This window comes from Phalangium opilio, unplaced genomic scaffold (assembly GCF_054372755.1).
Source record: "Phalangium opilio isolate 3A_F unplaced genomic scaffold, DU_Popi_V2 ptg000094l_1, whole genome shotgun sequence".
In the NCBI taxonomy this organism is placed as follows: Eukaryota; Metazoa; Arthropoda; class Arachnida; order Opiliones; family Phalangiidae; genus Phalangium; species Phalangium opilio.
The window spans coordinates 731,148-757,188 of NW_028324199.1; the positions used below are offsets into that span (position 1 = coordinate 731,148).

Genomic DNA, 26,041 nt, shown 5'->3' on the forward strand with positions numbered 1-26,041 from the left:
GAATGCTCTCCGTTTTGTTTTTGTATGATTGCGCAAGTTTGTTTTAGTTGGTGCACCTGTATATATTGAAATGGGTTCAGTTGTTGTTCCCCTATTCTAGAGTTTTTTTGTATTTCATGTCTTGGTCAGGGTCTTGATCACGCCCGTCCATTTAAATTTTTTTTTATGTTAACCTCAATAATTTTTTTATTGAGCTAGCTTATTAGTTATTAGTTTCTCGTTATGCCTCTTATTCGTTCCTAGTGGCATTCTTGGGGTAGGTGGTAACGTTGGTCGCACGAGGACGTTCGACATTAAGTTGGGGAGGATTGTAACGCTAAATTATACAAATTCCAATTCGATACTTAAATTTCAAAATTCAACTACAAATTTAAACTCTCATGAAATTAATATTCTTCCTCTTCTCACAAACACACTTCACGCCTATTCAATGCTGGCCATGGTTCAGGCGTGGTAGCTGTCAACCCTGGTGGTCCGGGAGATCTAGGAAAGTTACTGGCCAGGGCTTCCCTAACTCCCGTTCTAATCCCTTCTTCAAACATCACTGTCCCCCTGTATGGAAAGTTACCATTTCAACTAAAAGCAATGTATAGCAAATAAGAAAACCCCCGACGTCATCGTTGGCGTCAACGACTTACCCAAAAACCCAAAAGGACGGGTTAAAAAGAAAAAGAGAAAGCTCGCTCACTCGCTCCTGACCCATCGGCCGAGATGGTTCGCTTGAACTTTAAAGCCACGACGAGTTAAAAAAAAACAAAATGGTTAAAAACTTATGTCGGGAACGCGAGTTCAAAAGTAGGAGAATATAAACTCTGATAAGGAGAAATCGCGCTGCAACGCGAAACCAACAAAACCCAGCAATGGGACGTGAAATAATCGCGCCCGAAATAATTAAGAACTAATTACCTTTCGTGTATCACGTGTGCGCGCGTGCCGTCGTACTTACGGACCCATCATTTGGGATCAACCCGACGAGGACACTAAAAGACGTCACTTCACGTAAAGTACAATTTAAGTTTAATTAATGTGGCTTGAGAAGCCTAAGTGTAATATCTTAAGTAATATCTTTAAGATCATTCCAATACATCTAATACAATGAGGCCTCAAACACTCCAAACAAAGAGTGCCCCTTTTCCTAAACTAAGAAGCGCTTCAAATTTTAGTTTTATGTATTTTGTTTATTAAGTGTAATATTTTTGTTTTATGATTCTTAATAATTCATTTATATTAAATGTCAATTGAAATGGTAACTTCCCCATATTGACTATTTATTCGATATCCCATTAATTAAATTAACTGAAACCAAAGACACCCTGGATTCACTGGTCCAGTTTCTTCATTAGCACCACCTCCCAATAGTGAACAGGTAGGTCACCCGGACCAGATGGTTTCACAGCTAGTGTAACGATACGGAATGAAAAGAAAAAGATAATTTCCACGTTACACGTCTGAAGGGGTATTAGGGCCCGAATGGGCCCGGAGTTTAAGGGCTTGTAACTCTGTAACGGTTCGGTTTAGACCAAAACGGCTCAGGAAAATTCGACTCCAAATTTTGCAAGGAATCTACTGTTGCAAGGAACGCATACATCTCTGAATCACCCTGTATATAACTTTCGTTTTATTTGAACTAGTTTCTATTCAGGATTTTAAATCAATTGGCCATTTGTATGAGTACACTTACCGACAATTGATTTTACTAATCGAGAGAATTACTAAGTCTTTTAATTAATATTTCATAAATACTACCTGAATATTTTTTAAACATTAAAGATTATATTGTTCTTTTAGATTCATTGAGTTAAAAATATTGGTTAAGCTTTGATATTGATATCGGTTATTTTACAATATCGGCTAATGATGCAAATCTGTTTATAAAATTAAATCGGAACAAGACAGTAGATAATTTCAAAATCGAGAGTTAGCAACTTCAAAACAATCTCTACAGAATATCCGAGTTATCATTACATGTGATAATGTGACGAAGCGGCTCAGTGAACGTTGGGCAATGGCCTCATACAGTTTTGATTGACCATCGTCAATGGTCAAGCTAAAATTCCTCCTAAGGTAGTAAATAAACAGCACTTGACGCAACCTTCTACGGAGCTATTAGTAAAACAATATATAACGAACAGAAATGGTCTCACTTACATCAAAAAAATTATACTTAGCTTGAAAAATTAATATTTAAATCAAAGTAGAAAATTCAGTTAAGCAAAGGCAAAGCATTGCCTTCGTCAGTCGGCAATGAAAATAGGAGCTTCCCGCGTACATAATATAAGACTCCCGGTAAAGCTGACGCGCTTCTAACAGCGCGCGGTCTTCACAGGGGCAATCTCTCCTTGTTTATTCTCAGTATCATCTTAAGCTTAAAATACGAGCTGGGTTACCTACGTACATAATATCGAATCGCCGTGATAGCGAGGCGACTAGGCAAACCCGCACGTCGCGAGCACCGCACAGCATTCGAGGGATCAGGCAACTAGCGAAATACGCTTCCCATCGTACACCCTCAGAAGGACTAAATTACAGAGTGGCTTTCCCCTCGTCAACGAGAAGCGAACGACATCCGAGGGATCGGCACTGACGTATTCCCCCGGTATTTCCTCTTTGGAGGTTTAATGCCGTAAATTCGGGCGATATGCCTGAGTGGCTTTTCCCTCGTCAAATTTTCCGTATCGAGTAAGATTTTTGCAAACGCCATCTAGATGTCGTGTGCAAAAATAAAAATTGGTCGAGTTCTAAGAACATTTCCTACCCCCTTCCCCTCCACCTAAAGCCGCGGAACACGGACGCGGTTGCTTGAATCTAGTTTGCCCGTCTACCGCCGCGAGCGTCTCACGTTTTGGAGGGAAAATTCAGAAACCGCTACCAGAGGGCCAACCATTGGTGTGTTTTCAAGAATATTCACTTTCGCCAAGTGAAGAATTTGGTTAGCTCAGTACTTCTAGTCCCCTTATCTTACTTCTGGTGTTACGCATTTGTTTCCTTAGAACCAATACAACATTTTGACGAAAAATTTCGAATTGAATCATTATACTTGGGGGGATAGACTTCACTTTGAATTCCTTTTGTTTCCGAACGGGAGGTAAATTTTTTCCATCGTTTACATGAACAATTTTACCGTAGTACATAATTTGTTGTATTTCTCTATTTCAGGGTAAATATTACTTTCATTCCTGTAATGGAAAAAAGCGACGCGACGGTATACCTATTTTCTACAAGCATAGACATTCTTGTGGAAAATTATATTGATTTTCTGTTTCGTTTTAGTTCACCGATCTTGACATGGGAACTCGTACACTTAACACTTATCTCATTGATGTTAAGGCGAAGCGTAACGAAACTTGCACGCACCCATTTTGGTTCACAGAGCACAACATGCTTTCTTATTTCCGCGAAGCCGAATACGAAATGTCATTGACCGGAGTCCTTCAAGTCTTTCATCCTCAGGCATGTGTCTTCTCAAATTAATTATTACTGACCAGCCGGTGGTTCAATATGACTAGACCACGGTGTTCCAGAATTTTACATTTCATAAGAAGCGAACCGTTTTTACATTTAAGGGGACATTTTGACTTTTTAGGTCTGGCTTTTTACCAGTCTTTTCCTCATCTTGTTCAGCTTCAAACTTTGGAATCTCATGTTGGGCTATACCAATCGATTCGTACCCGGACTACGACGGGTCTCTCTTATCTTGGCCAACAAATGCCAAACTACCGAGAAGTTTATATGTGTGATCTATTTTGTCGGTTGTTTCTTTTTGGTAGAAAACTTCAGGGCCAACCTGTCAACAAAATTAACGGTGCACGTTGATCGCAACATAAATTACTTCGACGATATCTTGAAATACCCGGACTTGCGTATTCTTTTACATCGAGGGAAAAACAGCTACGATTTTATTGAGGTACTTGCTGATACCCAGGGTGTCTCTCGCGTGTAATAAGAACTTCCATCAAAATGATATAACGAATGGGTATATTTTACTGGTAACTAATATTTTTGTAGCACGCTAGGAGCGAAGGCATTCGGCGTTGCCCCGTCAGGACATTTTTCATTACTTTTCGTTCTGACAGTATTCCATAAAGAAGGATTTTTAAATTTCTGGCCGCCATTTAGATAGATGGCAAAAAATCGAGCCCAAAAGACCATCCAACCCGTCTATATTGTTAAAGAAAAACCAGTGTACAAAATATTTCTGAAATCGATTGAAACGCCATTTATTAAGATGGCGGTGAATTGTAAAAATATTAGTACGCGCCTACTACTTATGAGTATCGTTCCTGGAAATTTTCAGCCTTCTAGGGTCAGCGTTTTGGGCTGGGCGTTGACTATCAGACAGTCAGGAATTTGATTTATATAGGTATTAAAAAAGCGGCTTCAAGTGCAGTTCAATATTAAATTCTTTTATTCCTGACGTAAAGGCTGGAAGGTATCATAATCCTCATTATTTACTTCGGGAATAGTAAGACTCTAGGGATAAAGATAAAACTAGATCACCGATTTCTGGAAGGAAGCAGAAAACATTATCATGTCAACCTAGCTTAAAATAAATATGGTTAAGTATAAAGAAATACCTTCATTAACAGGCCAACCGTCCGGATATATTTAAAGAATACGAAAAAAGATTGAAGGAATTCCCGCCCAACAACCCAAATGACTTAGATGCTATCTTCAACAAAGGAAACGCAGTATATATCAGCAGTCTAACTCATTTGGAATATTTTTGTCGTCACGGTTACAAGCAAAATAAGGCATTACATTACGGAAAAGATCCTTTCTTGTCGATTTTTCAAAGTGTTGCAATGTCAAACAACGCATCAAATTTCATCAAAAACGTCATAAACATGAGGTAACAATTTCCACTGGTTATTAAGGAACAGGTATGTCATTAGATGTGCACTTTACGCACCAATATCTCCTAAACAATGACGCCGGAAGCTTAAGAAAAAATTTACAAAAATGGTTTTTTCGACCTAAACCTTAAACAGCAAAATACTTAAATAATGATTTGTATGATTTATTTTAAGTAGTTATTTTGTAAATCATCGTCTGAAAGAGCGCGTACTGTTATTCGACAGCGTTATAACTAGATTATATCCTTGTTTAAAAATAAAGGGCAAACAGAAACTGTTGTTTACCCATCCGATATGTCGATCCAAAGAAACGACTTCAATCAAAATTCATATGGACTTGGGTGGACTGGTGAATTTAAAGCCCTAGCTAAAGTCTTTGTACCAATATACCGGATGATCCGTCTTAACCCTATATGAAGCAGAGGATACTGTGGCTCCCTTTTTTAGAAGGATCTATTGCAAGGTTTTGGAAATAACGTAGGTGATCTCATGTGCAAAGGACTTCATCTTTCATTCCAGTTTTATTGTACGCTTTCATACATACTACATGAAATCGTTAGACTGTGAGGCTTATGCTAGCCAGAGCATGCGTTAACATTTCCGTTCTAAGTTCTCCAACCTAACGTACTTGCTAAACCTGTTTCGGGAAAGATAAGGGCGCTCGGTCGAACGCGGCATACCCCGATGCAAAAGTATACATATATTAAAAGTAAGGCCTCAATTAAGGGGACGAAAGGGTACCAAGTCACACTTTCCATGAATTTTCTACCCTGTTTTAAGCCAAACGTACATTTGGGATGGCTGATGGGTAAATGTTTGGCGAGAGATTCAAATGTCGATTTGGATTTGGGTTAGATAAATAGGAAAATACGGTTATAAGTACCCTCTCCGTGTGGAACCAACCCTATTGTTTAGATTTGTATTTGGGGTCCTAATCATTTAAATGTTTAGAGAAAGTGTCCCTGGATATCTTGGAAGTGTTTTGATTATTTACGGTCCTTTTCACTCTTTTCTTGCTGTGAGTTATTATGTCGGTTATCTTTTAATCAGGGACGGATATAACATAACTTTGAGATAGGGGTCACTGCCTCACTGGACCAATGTCCTATAAATTGATAGACTAACGTCGTCAATGGTCAAGCTAAAATTCCTCTTAAAGTAGTAAATAAACGACACTTGACGCAATCTTCTAAGGATCTATTAACAAAAGAATATAATATGAACAAAAATGGTCTCAAATGGATCACAAAAATTATACTTAGCTTGAAAAATTAATATTTAAATCATAGAATATTGAGTTAAAGGAATGCTTCACCCATAAACTTTTGTGTCTCTTAGCTCAATAGTACTTTTATAAAGATAGTGGTACTACTGAAATTAAATTATTAGCGATAGTTTACATTTTATAATTAAAATAAAATTTTATATCGACATCACCATTAACCCCTATCTCTAAACTTCACTGTCGTGCTTGGCCAGACCTGCACCTGCCAGATGACTGGCTGGTTTAAATAGACGTTTAGCCAATGAGATTTTAGCACTCCAAGCAGAAGAATTTAGGTCGGGTTTTTTTTAGTCTGACATGTAGTCTTCAAGTATGTTTAGCTCTCGTTAGTCGTTTCGTTGGTCAATTTGAATCAAAATTAATTGCCGAAATACCAATTTGTATTATAAAAGACTGTCAGAGTGTTAACTCTAGGTGTGAGGTTAGTTTTTATACTGTTCCCGATCACTGTAAGTACCCTTATAGACGTGCATCAAAATGGTTACGATATGCCACGATTCGCTAGCGTACTAGGTCTTGGCTACAGCGGTCTACGGGCTTGACTACGGCTCTACTACCATAGTATCTCTACGGGCGCTGCCAACGTACCTTGTCGCCGGTCTTAAGCTCAAACGCGTAATAGTCGAGTTTACTTTTTAGTAGAAGCTTGTCCTATAGATACCTCGGCCAATAAGATAGAGGACTGAATTAATATATGAGAGCGACGTATCGCATTCTCTCTGGCTTTGCGGAAAAGCACCATACAGGCGCCAAAAGGTCCTCAATGCAATTAGTTTTCTGATTTATTTTAAAATATGCTTAATGTAAAATTTTTTCAACTCTGGAAATCTTGGTTTTGGGTGTAATTAAAGGGATTACAGCAAAAACATTTTATGGGTATATTATTCCTTTAAGGATTGATATTTACGATATAGGCTCACGATGCTAGTCTTTCATAATAATAACATCCAAAATTCAATAGACTCTAAGACTTTACTTAAACCACACTAATGTTTTGAAGGGTACACTCTAAGAAAAAAGCGTTCAATGGGTATTCAAACTTGAACGCAATTGTTCATTCTTGAACAGTTTGGAAATATTAGACGTTCAATCGTGAAAGGTGTGCTGGATTATCCACGATGACATTGAAGGTGTTCAATCTTGTCAGTTTGCCTAATACGTTATGAGGTTTATTTAAAAAAGCTTCATTAAAAATAAAATAATATCCGATAATATCTCAACAATTTACTGTAACATGCTTATTTATCCTAAATTATATATAAATTGGTCTTTACAAACATCATTTTACAACAATATCAAATTAAATATCCCGGATTATTGCCTATTTCACCTTTCCCTTATATATACATAAAACTTGAAATCGTTTGAGAGTTTAATTCTTTGCTTCGCCATTACTATCGGAGAAAAATGGCCATGTTCACATTCGTTAAGTGCAGTCCTCGGAGGCTATTTATCACTTTTCGTAAACCGCCAAAGGTGCGGGAGTTCCATCTAATCGAATTTCAACATTTTGATGCCAGTCAAATTCGAATTCGGTCCATTAGAAAGGAAAAAAATATCGGAGGTTCGCTAAACTATTCAAAACTGCCACCTTAATTATACCTATTTGTCACTAAAGCCATTCAAAACTGCCATTGTAAGCTTTCCAAACTGTCATTTCTACCATTGAAAATTGACACATTATGTGTGCCAAATTGTCAACTATACTTGTTCAATTTTGCATCTTTAAGAAGAAATCTACCACACACAGTGTTCAACAATGAGCATGAAAGTGCTCAACCTAGCACACTTTTTTGGTGTTCAATTTTGGTACCTGTAATTACTGTTCAAAATGGAACGCAAAAGTGTGCTCCCAGTGTGTTGAGGCTTTGCACAATTATTTGTTCAGATTGGAACAAATATTTCTTAGAGTGTAAACAACACTAAAATAATCACATCACAATACTTCCTGGCACGAATCCACGATCATTCGATCGGCTCTAAGCCTTTTCCACTCGCCGCTATTCAGTCTGCAATGAAAATACGAGTTTCCCCGTACACTATATAAGATTCCCGTGATTTTTGATCACAATCATTATTATTATTGTAACTATTATTATTATAATTATATTCGAATGTTGTTTGGTTCTTTTGCTCGAAAATATTACATGTGTGAGTCAAATAATTGTAAAATGTAATGTTGTGAAATTAAAGTTAGCGTACTCTTGAAAGCGATTTCAATGAGACGCCAGGTCGCTGAGGTTCTTTCTGCATCATTGGTACTATAAGTCTGCTATTCTGATTGCAGAATTATGAATTATTGGGAAACTGGACATCAAATCCGAGCGAATACCCTTCTCAATAATCAATGGTGCTCGAAATATCTGATTGAAAAAAGAAATATGGAATTTTCGGAGACGTCCTTCCATGATGTCAGCGTCATGTTCATAGTGTTCGCTACTTTGAACATGATATCCATCTTGGTCTTGATCGGTGAAATCTGGTACGCTTCGAAGAAATCAAATTTTGAATGGGCTCTGAGAGAAATGGATTTGGATACGTATTTCGATTAAATCACGATAATTGCTTATCGTGTAACTACATTTTACTCAAAGCTTTTTGGTATGTTCCCTTTCAACCGAATTCCCAATGGACCGAAATCCCATTCGACCGAATATCCCTCAATGGTTTTAGATTTCCAGCCCAATGCCTATATTCCCGATGAACCGAAATCCCAATCGTTCGAATATGCCCCTAAAAATACATCAATGTAACTTGAAACACTATTCGGTGGTGTAGTGGATACGGTGTTGGACTACGAAGCGATAGGTTGTTGGTTCGAATTAACGAAAGGTATGTTAATAATTTTAAAAGTAAATGTTTCGTGATACTAATTTAAACGCTCACTTTCATTCCTTTCAAGGCAAGCGATATATAGAATTAATAAACAAATTGTGCTTAAAATGAAGTATAGTCTTAACGGTAGTTCCATCAATGTCATTAAGTTTTAAATTAAAATTTTAATATTTTGGTTTCGGGTAGGTTAGGTTAGGTCCGGTTTGGTTTGGTTTGTTTAGGCCAGGCCAGGTTAGGTTCGGTTTGGTTTGGTTTGATTAGGCCAGGCTAGGTTAGGTTCGGTTTGGTTTCGTTTGTTTAGGCCAGGTTAGGTGAGGTTAGGAATGGTTTGGTTTGTTTAGGCAAGGTTAGGTTAGGTAAGGTTACGTTAGGTTAGGTAAGGTTAGGCTAGGCTAGGTTTGGTTAGGTTAGGTTAGGTTAGGTTAGGCTAGGCTAGGTAAGGTTAGGTTAGGTTAGGCTAGGCTAGGTTAGGTTTGGTTACGTTTGGTTAGGTTAGATTAGGTTAGGCTAGGCTAGGGTAGGTGAGGTTCGCCGAAAGTAAAACATAGCTAAAATAAGTGCAGTAATACATTTTCAACTCACATTTATTTCAACAATAATAAGTTGTGAAATTAAAATTATATTTAATGCAAAACCTTACAGAATGTCTTCTTCCAGTTCAATAGAATTTTGGTCCATTGGGACCATATTATAAGTAATATCGCACCTTTTGGCTACGTACGGTCGAATGGGACACCACCAAAAAACCGTTCTGTCGAATGGAAGTTCGGTTCAATGGGACCAAAGCGTTTTTTCCCCTCATATTTATTCTAGTTTAAACTTTGCAAAGAGTGTTGTCTCAAACTTACCACTCGTTGATTGACAGCACTTAACCAACTAAACTTACTTTTTTTAGGACAAGAAACTATTTTAGTTCACTCTCCATTTGGGCAACCTATACCAAAGAACTCTCACCTACTTTTGAATTTCCTAAAAGTTTTTAAGATGACGTTCATCACAAAATAATAAAAATTCAATTTTGAATCTAGCGTTCAAGATCAACATAATTAACTCTGACTTTGACTACAAGGTAAAAAGTCTCCGGCAAATCGACAGGGTTTTTAGGTGTCCCTCAGTTTTTATTTCTTCAATATCTGGTTCTTACTCGTTAAATCTGATACTGTATACGAATTATTTTTGAAATAAGTGCTGCTACTTCATGGAAAATAGTTTATTTAAAACTAAAATTTAAAAATTATTTTCGGGAACTTTCGAACCGTGGTTCTTCCTCAGCCGTACAAACTTAAAATGAATGTATTACATTTCCACATCAACAACAAAAAACAAAAAACAATATTACCCCATTTTTTTAAATTTAAACGCCCCCCATGCGTTTATTTTTACTGTTCCTTCGTCTAAATTTAAGCTACCCCTATCTCTTATGTACGCTGCTTCTTTAAAGCATCTCTTATACCACCCCCCTCTTGACATAATACCTTTACTGATTCCCAATCTTTTTCATGCTTCTTGTTATTTTTTATATGTATTGCTAATCCGTTATTTTCTGTTTCCTTTTTTTACACAATTTTTATGTTCTGTTCGTCTTTTTCCTAACTGTCTTTTTGTTTGGCCTACGTATTTCTCATTACACTTGCATTTAATTTCGTAAACTACCCCTGTATTTTTTAGTTTGTCTATTTTAGGTCTATTTTTTACTAATTCTGTTCTAAGGGTGCTGGTTGTTTTACTTACTAATGTTACATTGTATTTTTTTAATTGCCTAATTGTTTTTTCCGTAATACCTTCTAGATAAGGTAGTGATATAACAAATTCCGGTTTTTCTTTTTTACTGTTATTTTTCACTTCGTGATTATTAAATATGCTATCAACTAATTGTTTGGGATATCCGCTTTTTATGAATTGTCCCTTAAATTTAGACGAAGGAACAGTAAAAATAAACGCATGGGGGGCGTTTAAATTTAAAAAAATGGGGTAATATTGTTTTTTGTTGTTGATATGGAAATGTAATACATTCATTTTAAGTTTGTACGGCTGAGGAAGAACCACGGTTCGAAAGCTCCCGAAAATAATTTTTAAATTTTAGTTTTAAATAAACTTTTTTCCATGAAGTAGCAGCACTTATTTCAGAAATAATTCGTATAAAGTTTTTACCATGGAACGGAATTTTAATATTTATAATTATATTAACGACAGGATAAGCGTGTCGGTATTTTATAGAATTAGACATTTAACGGAAAAACTTGCAAAGACAAGTAACCAGATTACATTTCTACATCGATGTAAGGAAAACGATATTACCCCATATGGTTTACGCTGCAAAACGGTGTTGACATCACAACGAATTACGAGGAAGACTACAAGACTAAATAAAGCAATACTAAAAGAAGCCATCAATGACACAAGACACAGAAGACGGGACATCATTAAGGAACTACCAACGACAGATATTATGGACTAGGGGTATGGACTACCAAACCTATCACTATTTACTAGAACAACTAGAACGATTTGAGAAGATAAAATCTCAAGAATTTAAAAATAATCTGATAAACAAGTTCAATAGATTAGTGCTAGAAAAATTAAATCAGAATGTAAAACATAGTGATAAACTAACAAATAATGTGGTAAATTTATCATCGCGGAACTTATCTCAGGGAGAACTAAACCTCTTGTCCAAAGGTTTGACTTTCGGGTTAATTCAGCAGAGAACGGATATATTAGATGTATTTGCGCAAACCGAAGAACAATTAAGAAGATTAGAATTGGGAGAGGATATAAAACAGGACATACGAAATTTAGTTAAGAGTAACTTTTCAAAAACTTCAAACGGGACGAATCTTAGTAAAAATGAAAAACAGGCTTTAAAAATGTTAAAAAATGATAAATCGTTAAAAATTGTACAAGCTGATAAGGGGGAAAGGTGGTAATACTTAACGCTCTAGATTATTCAGATAAAATGTTGAAAGTAATACGTACAACGGATTATTGCAAATTAAAAAGCGATCCCACAGAGAAAATAGATAAAAAAATACATGCGATTATAAATGAAGCTATAAGGAATAACGAAATAGAAAAGGACAAGAAATTTAGGTATTTTCCACCAATTTTAAAAGTTCCCCATATTTATGGTTTGATAAAAATCCACAAGAAGGATAATCCGATTAGGCCTATAGTATCGTCGATAAATAGCCCCACTTACACCTGCGCAAAAATACTAACTAAAATAGTTGCACCCTTAATAGGAAACACTGAATATTCAATAAAAAACTCAGATGAATTTGTAACACAGATAAAAAAACAAAAATTAGATATGAATGATGAGATATGCAGTCTAGATGTAGTGAATTTATATGGTAGTGTACCAATCCCGTTAGCCTTAAATGTATTAAAAATCAAACTAAAAGCAGATTTAACTTTAAAAGAAAGAACCACATTAAGTATAGGAACGATCATAAAATTAGCAGAAATATGCTTATCAAGTACATATTTTTTGTTCGAGGACAATTATTATTCGCAACAAAATGGGCTGGCAATGGGAAATCCATTATCGGCACCTATAGCAAACTTAGTTATGGAACACGTGGAAGGGAGTATCTTACAAAAAACCAGTATTAAGGATTATATAAAACTATGGAGGAGATACATGGATGACATCTTTTTAATCAAAAGTAAAAATTTAGAAACCAGTAAATTATTAGATATAGTAAATAAAACGTTAGAAAATATACAATTCACATTTGAAGGAGAGGAGAATAGAAGTTTACCGTTCTTAGATATCTTAATTAAGCATAATAATGAAATATGTATATGCTCCATGTATCAAAAACCGACCCATGCAAAATCATTTTTAAATTTTAATTCGGCACATAACAAAAAAAAAATTAAAATTGGTATTGTTAAATCCTTTAAGGATAGAATTGAACGTTTGTCAGACGAACCTGTAAAGGACAAGACTATGTTTAAGGGACAATTCATAAAAAGCGGATATCCCAAACAATTAGTTGATAGCATATTTAATAATCACGAAGTGAAAAATAACAGTAAAAAAGAAAAACCGGAATTTGTTATATCACTACCTTATCTAGAAGGTATTACGGAAAAAACAATTAGGCAATTAAAACAATACAATGTAACATTAGTAAGTAAAACAACCAGCACCCTTAGAACAGAATTAGTAAAAAATAGACCTAAAATAGACAAACTAAAAAATACAGGGGTAGTTTACGAAATTAAATGCAAGTGTAATGAGAAATACGTAGGCCAAACAAAAAGACAGTTAGGAAAAAGACGAACAGAACATAAAAATTGTGTAAAAAAGGAAACAGAAAATAACGGATTAGCAATACATATAAAAAATAACAAGAAGCATGAAATAGATTGGGAATCAGTAAAGGTATTATGTCAAGAGGGGGGTGGTATAAGAGATGCTTTAAAGAAGCAGCGTACATAAGAGATAGGGGTAGCTTAAATTTAGACGAAGGAACAGTAAAAATAAACGCATGGGGGCGTTTAAATTTAAAAAAATGGGGTAATGATGTTTTTTGTTGTTGATATGGAAATGTAATACATTCATTTTAAGTTTGTACGGCTGAGGAAGAACCACGGTTCGAAAGCTCCCGAAAATAATTTTTAAATTTTAGTTTTAAATAAACTATTTTCCATGAAGTAGCAGCACTTATTTCAAAAATAATTCGTACGGCTGAGGAAGAACCACGGTTCGAAAGCTCCCGAAAATAATTTTTAAATTTTAGTTTTAAATAAACTATTTTCCATGAAGTACCAGCACTTATTTCAAAAATAATTCGTATTAATCTAGTTAACCATGTCGAACGATTCATTTTATGTTACAGTCGTAAGTTCGGCTTCTATGAATGTCTTTCCGTATAACACGCAATCTCATTTTAAAGTTCAGTTACCAGCTCCTTTAAACTTAGTTGGTAATTGGCATGTGGGGCTTGCCGAAGCATTTTTACCCCAGACTTGGGATAATGTATCCGGCGAGTATTTATATTTCAATGCTGGAGTACATGACTATACTGAAAACAGCTGGGACCAGTATAAGATACAACTTGTCGCGGGAAACTTGCGTGGAGACGAATACGATGTTTATAAGAGTTTTATTAAATCTATTAATAATGCCATACCCCCCGAAATACGACGGTCGGTTTATATGTTTATCACCTACAGTGATGACAATGAGAAGGCTTTTTGCGCTCTGAGAGCTAAAAATGGATATGAAGTTCAAATACCGGAAGAAATGGGTAAAATCTTGGGCTTACCCTTCATGGATTGGATCAAAGAGAGATACACTTTTCCCGAAGAACTGATTAAAAGAAAGAAAGACGATCCTCTAGAACTAAATAGTTCCAATAATTTTTTATATATAAGAAAAAGAAAAGGCCCAACGAATCCAAGGGAAATTACTCTGCAAATTCAACCCGGCCAGTATAACCATATTGAAAATGTTATTGAAGCAATGCGCCACGCAATTCCTCGAGAACACAGTAGTAATTTTGTAATTAAGCTTAATCCCGACGGAAAAGTAAACGTAAAATGTGAAAATAACTATTATTTGTGTTTTAACAAAAATCAGTCTGGTCTAGGTAGACTATTAGGGTTTCACATGGACCAAATGGATAGACCCCTTATGGATGAAAGTGGAAAAAGTGTAGCCGATATAGACAAGGGTACGGCTAGTTTGTATATATATACAAATTTAATTCTACTACAAGTGGTTGGTGACGTTTATGCCCCTCTTCTGAGGGTTATACCAATAATAAATGGTAAATCGTCTAGATTAGCTGTACATAGGTTTCAAAACATTGATTATTACCCTTTAAGATGTCCATCATTTGAAATGATCGAAATTGATATGAGGACAGATTTCGGAGAAAATATTATGTTTAAATTAAACAAGTCCGTCATAAAACTTCATTTCATTCTCAAGCATGTCACGAAGTAACATATATCTAAACTACTACTTAATCCAAATCGGAAATGGTCTTAATCACTTCCGGGGGCCTGTATTTCAAAGAGGAAACGGACTCGGAAGCATCTTCAAAAGTTTAATTAGATCTATTACACCGATATTTCGACCAGCAGGTAAAGTGCTAGGTAGGGAAGCTCTCAGAACGGGGTCGAGAATAGCAGGGGATCTCGTAGCAGGAAGAAACCTAAGAGAATCATTGAAATCAAATTTGAGTGAAGCAGGATCAAATTTACTACAAAAGGCTAGCCAACACTTGGCTCAACAACAAACTGGGCAAGGACTTCGCAGAAAGCTGAAGCCTAAAAAGCGATCAAAAAAGAGAAAAAGAATGAAAACCGATTTTCTCGATTAAAAATAACAATGGTTGAAGGAATGATGTCTGAACTGGATTTGTTCGCGCAGCCACCAACAAATTACAACATAGAAAATAGTGATTATGCTATGTATAAAGCTTTGGCTTCGCTTTCTGATGATGGACCAATTGAATTTTTTATCCCTGGATCTAATGACGTCTTTATGGATTTGTCTAAAACCTTATTGCAAGTTCGAGTCAAACTAGTTAAGGAGGATGGATCTTCTCTAACTACCCAAGACAAGGACGTTGGTCCTACAAATTTATTACACGCATCTTTATTTAGTCAAGTTGACGTATTTTTTGGAGATACGCAAGTTAATACATCAACGAATGCCTACCCATATTTGGCATTTTTTGAAACACATTTAAACTATGGTACAAGTGCCAAAAAGTCCTATCTTTCTTCAAAAATGTATTACAAAGATGACCCTGTGGACGCTAGTAAAATGTTTTTACCCGCGTCAAACAACGACAAGAATGGAATGCTGAAACGAAGAGATCGGGCTGCCCTTTCGAAACGCATTGATATGTTGGGTGATTTACATTTGGATGTATGTCGAATGAGTCGATTTCTCATTAATAATATTGATGTACGGTTTCGCTTCATAAAGTCAGTTAATGAATTTGCAATTATATCTACAGCAGCACTTAATCCTAAATTTAAAATTAAAATTGACGATGTTACATTATTTATAAAAAAGATTAAAATAAATAATGAGATTATGTTAGCTCAGGCGATGGTACACGAAAAGCACAATGTAATTTATCCAATTAACAGAACAGTGTTAAAATACTTCTCCATCAGTAGCGGTTCCACTGACATTATACGAGAAAATGTCTTTATGGAAAGACAACCATCACGCGTAGTTATCGGCTTAGTTAGAACAACGGCCTATAATGGAGCCCTAGATTTGAATAGCTTTGAATTCAATCATTTTAATTTAAGCTACTTGGCACTAACAATTGGAAATCAAGCATATCCCAATCCTCCGTTTACACCCCACTATGCCGTTAACGAGTATTCCAGAGAGTACCTCTCAAACTATACGGCCTTGGATTTGTTCAAAAGTAATAAAGGAAACTGTATTACCTTCGAAGAATTTAAAGAGGGTATCGCTCTGTACGCGTTCGATCTTACACCGGAAGAACAAGCGGGCGCTGAACATTTGTAAAGAAACAAACAGGGAAGCCTAAGAATATCTATGAATTTCAAATCTCCGCTAGTCCATAACGTAACTGTAATAGTGTACGCCGAGTTCGAATCTGAAATTATTATTTCTAAAGATCGTACCGTGATTTATAACCCATCGGGATAATGAATACGGTGGAAATAATCGAAAATTTAACGTGTGAACCTGTAACAAGACCTTTTTTCCTCGGTGTATTTGCTTTCGATCAAAAACCATTACCGCCAAAGCAAGCTAAATATTGCTTTTGTCTAAATACGGAACCTTCATCGAGTCCAGGACTTCATTGGTTAGCTATATATGTAAATAATAATGTAGGGAACTTTTTTCATTCTTATGGAAATGATCCCTCTTATTATAATCTTAGCGATCTTTATGTCTACGCTAAAGAATGGTTTATAAACCCTGTACCTGTTCAATATCCATTATCTTTAACATGCGGTTTACATTGTATTTTTTATCTAGTTAATGCCTGTTACGGTTATAATCTAAACGTTATTATTCAAGATTTATATAAACCAAATGATTTAATGTATAATGAAGCTTTGGTTCTATTGTTTTTATGTAATCATTTGTTGAAACATCAAAATAAATATTGCAATCAATAAAAAAACGTTTATTTAAATTTTTCTTTCCATAGTGTAGTGGGTACAACAGTTTTTTATCTTTTCTGGTTTTACGTTTAGAATGAAGAGGCGAATATAGTTCTTGAAATTTTTTAAATTCATCTAATGATTGAGCCACGCTGTTTTTACGTAGAGTTTTTTTTCTTTTGGGTGGTGGAGACTTAGCCGCTATAGCCGTAGCCGTAAATGGCTGCCATGTCAAGGTGGACCCGCTAGGTGGTGCTTGAAAAATGGTGGAACCCTGTGCAGAAGCGGTAGGCATAATGGGGGTAGTTGCGTGTATTCCTGTTAGGCTCGTAGTAATGGGTAAAGTAGCGGTAGAAGTAGAAACCACCGGGGTAGAAAGTAGCGCTGGATAAGTTGTAGGAGGTGCCGATACAGTTTTTACGGTAATGGGTTGTACTAGTTTCTTCATATTTAAATATTTTAGCAGGGTTTCCAAGTATTCTCTTAGTTTAGTTTCTGTAGACCCGGACTTTCGAAGAATGTTATGCATTTCTTGATCTAGCTCAGATAATTCTTTATCCACCGGGTCCAAAATGGTATTGGCTGGCACCAAAACCATTTTCTTCATGTTAAACTTTTTATAGCTGAGATAACACTAGGGATAATACTAGCCAGTAACATTGGCCAAAAGGCTCCGCCTGATTGATTAATCATCAACTGACGCTTCTTACTTAATGGCAAAGACTTTTGAGCCAATAGCCTTATAACTCTCCTGTGACGTTTTAAATGATTTTTTAGTTTGCAGGTCAAAGGTATCCCGCCGTGTGTAATGTTAAAACAAATATTACAAAGCGTCTTTAATTGATCTTTGGTACTGTTTTTTAGAATGTGTTTTCTTTGAATTTTATTGCTTCGTTTAAGCAAAGTTAGGTAGGGGTATTTCTTACGAAGTGAGACCGGCAGCATCATTGTATTAAATAGATTAAAAATGCACCGTCACTCTTTCTTATTCGTCGATAAATACGTACATATTTATTTATCTGGAGGGAGGACATTTGTTCTAACTCGTAGACATTCATCCGTGGCTTGATGACAGTCAATCAAAATGTACGAGTGCGGCTTTTCAGTAGCAATGGCGTAGGCCTTCACTAGAAACTGACTTTTTCTAGGAAAAACTTGCCTACTTAAAAATTGTATTGGCGATGAATCCCTGGGACATTTGAATATTAAAATATAAACGCAATTTAGGCTAATCAATCTGAACTCTTTATTTTTACTAAATAAGCTCTGTGAAATTAAAATTATGCTGGTATTATAGTGGTGACTCCCCTTAATAAACATATCTGCTATTTCTTTACTGTTACCACATTCTGAAGCTAAATCATCCAACACCAGGAGGTTATTTTGATTTCTATTCCAAAATTCTTCGTTTTTCGGAGAAAGTGGTGGGCATTTCGCGATTTCTTCTTGCTTCCAATCTTCCCCTTCTTTGAGGTAGAGGGCGACACCGCTAAACCCCGTTCCTCCTTCTCAGAAGCTGCTTTAAGAATTCTCTTCCCACCCTTCCCCGTCAAATAGTTAGAAGTGTAATTGATAAGAAAGGGCTGAGTAACTCAGAGAGTCTGACGGTCTAGGGTAGGAAATGGTTTGTCCCCTTCTTAACTGTAGGTCCCCCTTCTTAGAAGAAAATTTTTCCTTCTTTGAAAAGAAGGCGCTTGCCTATGAAAGAGAGTTTACCTTCTTTCAAAGGAAACCTACTATGAACGGAGGGTAGGCTGTTAGAGAAGGGAGAGTCCCTTCTTTAGAAAGAAGATCACCACCTTCGGAATCTAAGCATCCTTCTTTTTTTGAGGAGGTTGAAAGTTAAGAAATGTTGAATAAAGAAGTATATTTGCGCCGACATTTTTTGAAATAAAAATTGAAATAATAGAATTTGAAAAACCCATATTTTTGAGGTTCAAATTATTAACAGAGTAACAAGATAGATGATAATATAGGAATACATAATAATTCGAAACTAAATTTAGTAGCATATTATCCTCAAAAAAATATAGTTTCATGGTTTCCGAAGAGACGGTGCAAGTAAAATTATTTTCGGGAATAAACTATCCAGCACGGCTGAATATTGCCTTACATAGAAGATGAGATAAGCACGCCTAGGCAATGGCATATGTTGTAAACTAAAACTTTCTGTACAGTTGAACGTTAAGTGTGTTTAAAGTTTAAAGACGCGCGTCACTAATGAAAATTTCAGTTTTTTTTGGTCATTTTCATGCCTTTGAAAGGGGATAAGGATTCATTGGTTATATAAAATGAATGGGGATTAAGTGTTGGGTCTGGATTACTGGTAATTGTCGAGGGGCTACTCACTAAAAACTCATTGCTGGTTTTAAACGGAATTAGGATTAAGTATTACATAAAAGAAGAAGATAAGGGTAATCATCTTAGCACTGTTTAAGGCAGCTCGTCGAGGAGCTATTCACTAATGATAATTTTCTTTCATTGGTAATATTTATTGATGATTTTATAAGAGATTTACCGCCTTGTTTGATTTCTCACGCTTCTAATCAAACCAGTGCCCTGTGTCAGACTTACTACCTTTCATGGGGGATACTCGCCCCCAAGTTTGAAAAAAATACTTTTCTTAGTTCATTATACCTTTAAATAAGTATGGTGATTGTAATAGAAAGTTTAAGCATTGCATTTAATTGTACTAGTAAGGTTAAGAATTGTGACTTTTGTCTTACGTTTGCTCGATATATTTAAAGCGAGAGAGAGGCTCAGGATTATTGTATCGCCTTAGTTTATATGGAAGGTTTAATGCTTCCTTTAAGATTCCTGTCACTACTCACTCGTCGACAATAAATAAGGGTTTCAAGATTTCAATCCTACTCCCATTATCCCATATTTAAAAATCCAAAAAAATGTAGGGAAATTTTTAAAAAGCAAAAGGAAGTATATACTGACGTTACATTTAGAATGGGCTTAAGGCGGTGTTTATTATAAAAAGTTTCGTGTATTTCTCCACAAATTGAATTTTAAAAGCAAAAGAAAGTACTAGCTTGTGGCCCCTTGGATATTGATCGAGGGTTCTTTTTTTATTATTTTTGTTAGGGCATCGAGGGGCTGTTCACTCTGATTTTATGTACAGTCGCGGAAATAAGTTTCGGATCATTTTCAATCGACGATATTTTCATGATGGATCGTCGTATCGCAAAATTTTTGACATTATTAGTTAAGTGTGAATGTCAAGAATAGGTCAACACCTTGTTTTTGAAAATCCGAAAATTATTGCGCTCGTGACTACTAAAAAACCAAAAAATCACTTTTCGACCAATCAAAATCCTCGCGTCACGTGACATTTTTTAGATGCATCACATAGCTCGCGTCATTTGGAAACGAACCCTTTTTGAAATTTTAAAATCGGTTCAGCCGTTCAAAAGTTATGGCGTAAAATGTGACTGGATTTTGGTCACAAATTAAGCCTAACGTCCAAAAGATTGTTTATGAAAAGCCAATGAAGCCAAAGGCGGGTAATGTTATTTCAATGGAAAAAGGAAAACACAAAAAAAATTGCTTTTGAAAAATATTATAAAATTGAGTAACTAAAATAAAAATTTATTAATTAAAATAAAAATTGATTAATTAAAATTAAAACTCATTGAATCAAATTAAAATTGATTAAATCAAATTAAAATTGATAAAATCAAATTAAAATTGATAAAATCAAATTAAAATTGATAAAATCAAATTAAAATTGATAAAATCAAATTAAAATTGATAAAATCAAATTAAAATTGATAAAATCAAATTAAAATTGATAAAATCAAATTAAAATTGATAAAATCAAATTAAAATTAACTCATTCAAATTAAAATTGATTAAATCAAATTAAAATTGATTAAACCAAATTAAAATTGATTAAATCAAATGAAAATTGATTAAACCAAATGAAAATTGATTAAACCAAATTAAAATTGATTAAATGAAATTCAAATTGATTAAATCAAATTCAAATTGATTAAATCAAATTAAAATTGACTCATTCAAATTAAAATTGACTCATTCAAATTAAAATTGATAAAATCAAATTAAAATTGATGATTAAATCAAATTAAAATTGATTAAATCAAATTAAAATTGATTAAATCAAATTAAAATTGATTAAATCAAATTAAAATCGATTAAATCAAATTAAAATTGATTAAATCAAATTAAAATTGATTAAATCAAATTAAAATTGACTCATTCAAATTAAAATTGATTAAATCAAATTAAAATTGATGATTAAATCAAATTAATATTGATGATTAAATCAAATTAAAATTGATTAAATCAAATTAAAATTGATTAAATCAAATTAAAATCGATTAAATCAAATTAAAATTGATTAAATCAAATTAAAATTGATTAAATCAAATTAAAATTGATTAAATCAAATTAAAATTGATTAAATCAAATTAAAATTGTTGATTAAATCAAATTAAAATTGATGAAATCAAATTAAAATTGATGAAATCAAATTAAAATTGATTCAACAAATTAAAATTGGTTCAATCAAATTAAAATTGATTAAATCAAATTAAAATTGATTCAACAAATTAAAATTGATTCAATCAAATTAAAATTGATTCAATCAAATTAAAATTGATTAGATCAAATTGAAATTGATTAATTTATAGTAAAATTAAAATTTATTCAATCAAATTGAAATTGATTAATTTAAAGTAAAATTAAAATTGATTCAATCAAATTGAAATTTTTTAGATCAAATTCAAATTGATTAATTTAAAGTAAAATTAAAATTTATCAACTCAAATTCAAATTGATTAATTAAAATTAAAACTGGTTGGTTAAAATTTAGTTATAAATAATAAAATTTATTGATTAAAATTAAAAAATTTTAAATAAAATTAAAACTGCTTGATTAAAATTCAGTTATTTATAATAAGATTTTTTGAAAATAAAATTCATAAATAATTAATAAAATTCATAAATAATATTTAAAATTCATAAATAATAATTAAAATTCAATAATAATAATTTTAAATTTAATAATAATAATTAAAATTCAATATTAATAATAATTAAAATTCAATATTAATAATAATTAAAATTCAAGAATTCAATTCAATCCAATTAAAATTTTGTTAACTCTATACAACAACATGCTTTCGCACTTGTTTAATTAAAATTTATTGCAATTCGACTATTTATCCGCTCTAATGGGAGTATGAGCTTTGTTTATGACTAATTATTTGTTTCAAATACTTGTGCTATACCTCAAATTTGTATTCTACGTAAAATTGAATAGGTTTATTTGTGAGGCATGTGAATTACTCCCAGTAGCACATGGGCTCCACAGTACAGTCTTTTAACAGTCCATGTGTTCGCTAGGTGTCCTAAAAACCCGGGACTGATAATACACGTAAACACAAGCCGAAAAGCAATAATGTAAACAGTCCATTATTATTACTAATTTTATAAGTTGGTTGACAGTCTTCCGAATGCTCTAAATTTAGCCTGTTTTTCTTACTCTAGATTATATTAAATCAGGCGCGACCAAGTTTTAGTCTTGTTTTGAAACATTCCGCCGGCTTCACTATATTAAGTCTCGGATTTTCAGTTTTACTCTGGTTATGAGACAGTCCGCTGGCTTCTCAATTTTAACTCTGGCAAGATCAAGTTTTAATCTTGATATGGGAGAGTCGGCCGGCTTGACAATATTATGTCTCGCATTTTCAGGTTTATTCTAGTTATGAGACAGTCCGCTGGCTTCTCTGTATTAAGAGTCGCATTTTCATTTTTAGTATGGTTACGAGACAGTCCACTGGCTTCTCCATTTTAACTCTGTAACGATCAAGATTTAATCTTGATATGTGACAGTCAGCCGACTTGACTATATTAAGCCTCGAATTTTCAGTTTTAGTCTTGTTATGAGACAGTCCGCCGGCTTCTCTAAATTGAACCTTGCATTTTCAGTTTTAGTCTGTTTATGAGACAGTCCGCTGGTTTTACTTTATCAAATCTCGCCTTTTCAGTTTAAGTTTGGTTATGAGACAGTCCGCAGTCCGCCGGCTTGACTATACGTTAAGTCTCGCATTTTCAGTTTTAGTCTGGTTATGAGACGGTCCGCCGGCTTCTCTATATTAAGCCTCGCATTTTCAGTTTTAGTCTGTTTATGAGACAGTCCGCTGGTTTTACTATATCAAATCTCGCCTTTTCAGTCTAAGTTTGGTTATGAGACAGTCCGCCGGCTTGACTATGTTAAGTCTCGCATTTTCAGTTTTAGTCTGGTTATGAGACAGTCCGCCGGCTTCTCTAAGTCTCGCACGTTTAACTAAGCAAGAGTATAACTTGAACGCGCCACACTTAATACAAAGTAGCCGGACTGTCACATAACGAGACTAAAACTGAAAGTTCGAGACTTGATATAGAGAAGCCGGCAGACTGTCTCATAACCAAACTGAAACTGAAAATGCGAGGCTTAATATAGAGAAGCCGGCGGACTGTTTCATAACCAGACTGAAACTGAAATGACGATCGTCATGAGACAGTCCGCCGGCTTCTCTACATTTCAGTATCTGATATCCATTATTAGTATTATTATTAGTATTGTTATTAGATGTTTTAGGTGTCATTTGTTTTAATTTTATTCCTTATTTCAGTCCCTGACTTCCTTGGTTTTATCTTGTAATGAGACATTCTCCTGGCTCTCCCATAATAAGTCTATGACTTCCTTATTTCAGAACTCAAATCAGACTGTCCAATAGTTACGATATATTAAGCTTCGCGCGTGCTAAATTTAGACTTGTAATGGAACAATCTGCCGGCTGCTCTATTTTTGAGTTCCCAACGTCGTCGAGCTTGTTGGAATTTATCTGAATTGTATCTATATCATGTCAACGTTTGAGTTCTTCAATTTGTTCCGTTTTTCATTCTAAACTTCTGTTATTTTATTTAAATGATAAACGTTTATGGAAATGTGTGGTTTCCTTTAATGCCAATGGATAGCGGCATGCTCGTCAAGTGATCACGACTCCCACACTCTTCGTGAAAGGCCCAAAGTGTTGGATTTCGGTTGAAATAAAGGTTTAGAAAATCCAAATAATAACGAAACTTATTCTCCACTAAAGTTCCACGATTCTGTTGATGTAAAATTTGAACTACAAGCAAAACTTTCTTTAATAATCCATTATATCTCAACAACTAACTGTAACATGTTAATTTACCCAGATTTAAATATAAATTTATCTCTATAAGCATGATTTTACAATAATATCAAAGAAAATGTTACGGAATATGGCTAATTTCATCTTTCCCTTATATTTAGATAAGCCTTCAAATCGTTTGAAAATATAACTCTTTGCTACTCCATATTAACGGAGATTAAATAGCAATGAACACTTTCGTTAAGTGCAGTAATTTGAAGCTATTTACCACTTTTTGAAAGTCGCCAAAAGTGCGGGAGTTCGGTCGAATGGGGCCTCCGAATTAATTTTTCGATCGATGGCCGATATCGTGTCCATTCGCCGCCGATATCGTGTCCATTCCCCAGCCGATATCGTGTCCATTCCCCAGCCGATATCGTGTCCATTCCCCAGCCGATATCGTGTCCATTCCCCAGCCGATATGTTGTCCATCCGCAAGCCGATTTTGCGTCTATTCACCTTGCGATTTCATAACCGTTTACCAGTTGATTTCGTGTCCATCCGCTTGCCGATTTTCTGACCGTTTGCTTGCAAATTTCGTGTCCTCTAGACTACCAATTTCGTGTCCACTAGACTTGAGTCCATTCGCCAGCGGATTTTCTGACCATTTGATTGCATATTTCTTGTTCATTCGCTTACCGATTTTGTATCCATTAAGTGCATTTTGCAATCAACCGTAGTAAACGTTGGGATAGCAGGACACTTATCTGGGCGGACATTTCGCACTATAGGGTAGGGTCTAAAGTCACAAATCAGGCGATCCAAAAAACCGTCCAGCTAGTTAAAATTCGTACTGTCCCCGCAGTTGATTTTTGTTGCAGGGGAGGCTTACAAGCCCCTTCATTGCTGAAAACAAAATTAGTCTCTTTCATTTCGATGTGAGAATCCTTTGATAAAATGAAAGACTGATTCAGGTATTGTAATTTTCAGTTATAAAATACACACTCTAGAAAAAGGAAGTGTTAAAAACGTGTTAAATGAGTGTAATTTAAGAAAACACTTTTTATGCACCGTAAAACACCCAAAAGCGTTGGCCTTGAGTTTTTGTGGCCAATTGAAAGTGTAAAATATAAAACTTTTAAAACACCGTTTTGAAATTAAAAATGGAAAAATTACACTATTTTGCGAACTTCTTAAATAACGTCTTTCATTTCCATTAATGTTTGAATATTAGAGTAAAAAATTATTTGTTAAACTTATATTTTAAGATGATATTCATGAAAGAATATATTTTTATCCTTTAAATTAAATTAACAAAGAAATTCGTAATACCTTTATAAAACACTGCTAAACGTGTTAGGCGACACACTGAAACGTGTAAGATGACACTCTTAAAAGCCTTTTATGGGGGCTAGAGCGCCCCCATAAAAGGCACTTTAATTTTTATCATAGAATGAAATTTTAATGTCATTCGTGAATTTCTATTATCATTCATGAATTTCTATTATCATTCATGAATTTCTATTATCATTCAAGAATTTCTATTATCATTCATGAATTTCTATTATCGTTCATGAATTTCTATTGTCATTCATGAATTTCTATTATCATTCATGAATTTCTATTATCATTCATGAATTTCTATTATCATTCATGAATTTCTATTATCATTCATGGATATCTATTTTTCCGCGAATTAATTCAAAAATTTTAATTTTTATTCATGAAATTCAATTTTTAACATGATTTTTAATTATCATTCCTGAATTTTAATTTTTTATTCATTTTAAAGATTTTTCTGCGAATTTTAATTT

The 26,041-nt window shown here is 34.3% G+C and overlaps 2 protein-coding genes across 2 annotated transcripts; both read left to right on the forward strand.

Moving 5' to 3' along the window:
- Positions 1 to 11,366: 11,366 nt before the first annotated feature.
- Positions 11,367 to 11,900, forward strand: LOC149637824 (uncharacterized). The gene has a single exon (XM_089850734.1). The coding sequence runs from the start codon at positions 11,367 to 11,369 to the stop codon at positions 11,898 to 11,900; it is 534 nt and encodes a 177-aa protein (XP_089706860.1).
- A 383-nt stretch (positions 11,901 to 12,283) lies between these two features.
- LOC149637825 (uncharacterized) lies at positions 12,284 to 13,423 on the forward strand. The gene has a single exon (XM_089850735.1). It carries the CDS (start codon positions 12,284 to 12,286, stop codon positions 13,421 to 13,423), a length of 1,140 nt encoding a protein of 379 aa, XP_089706861.1.
- Positions 13,424 to 26,041: the final 12,618 nt, after the last annotated feature.

Excerpts from the sequence above, each read along its gene's own strand:
- LOC149637825 (XM_089850735.1), top strand. The coding sequence starts at position 12,284 with ATGAATGATGAGATATGCAGTCTAGATGTAGTGAATTTATATGGTAGT.
- LOC149637824 (XM_089850734.1), top strand. The coding sequence starts at position 11,367 with ATGACACAAGACACAGAAGACGGGACATCATTAAGGAACTACCAACGA.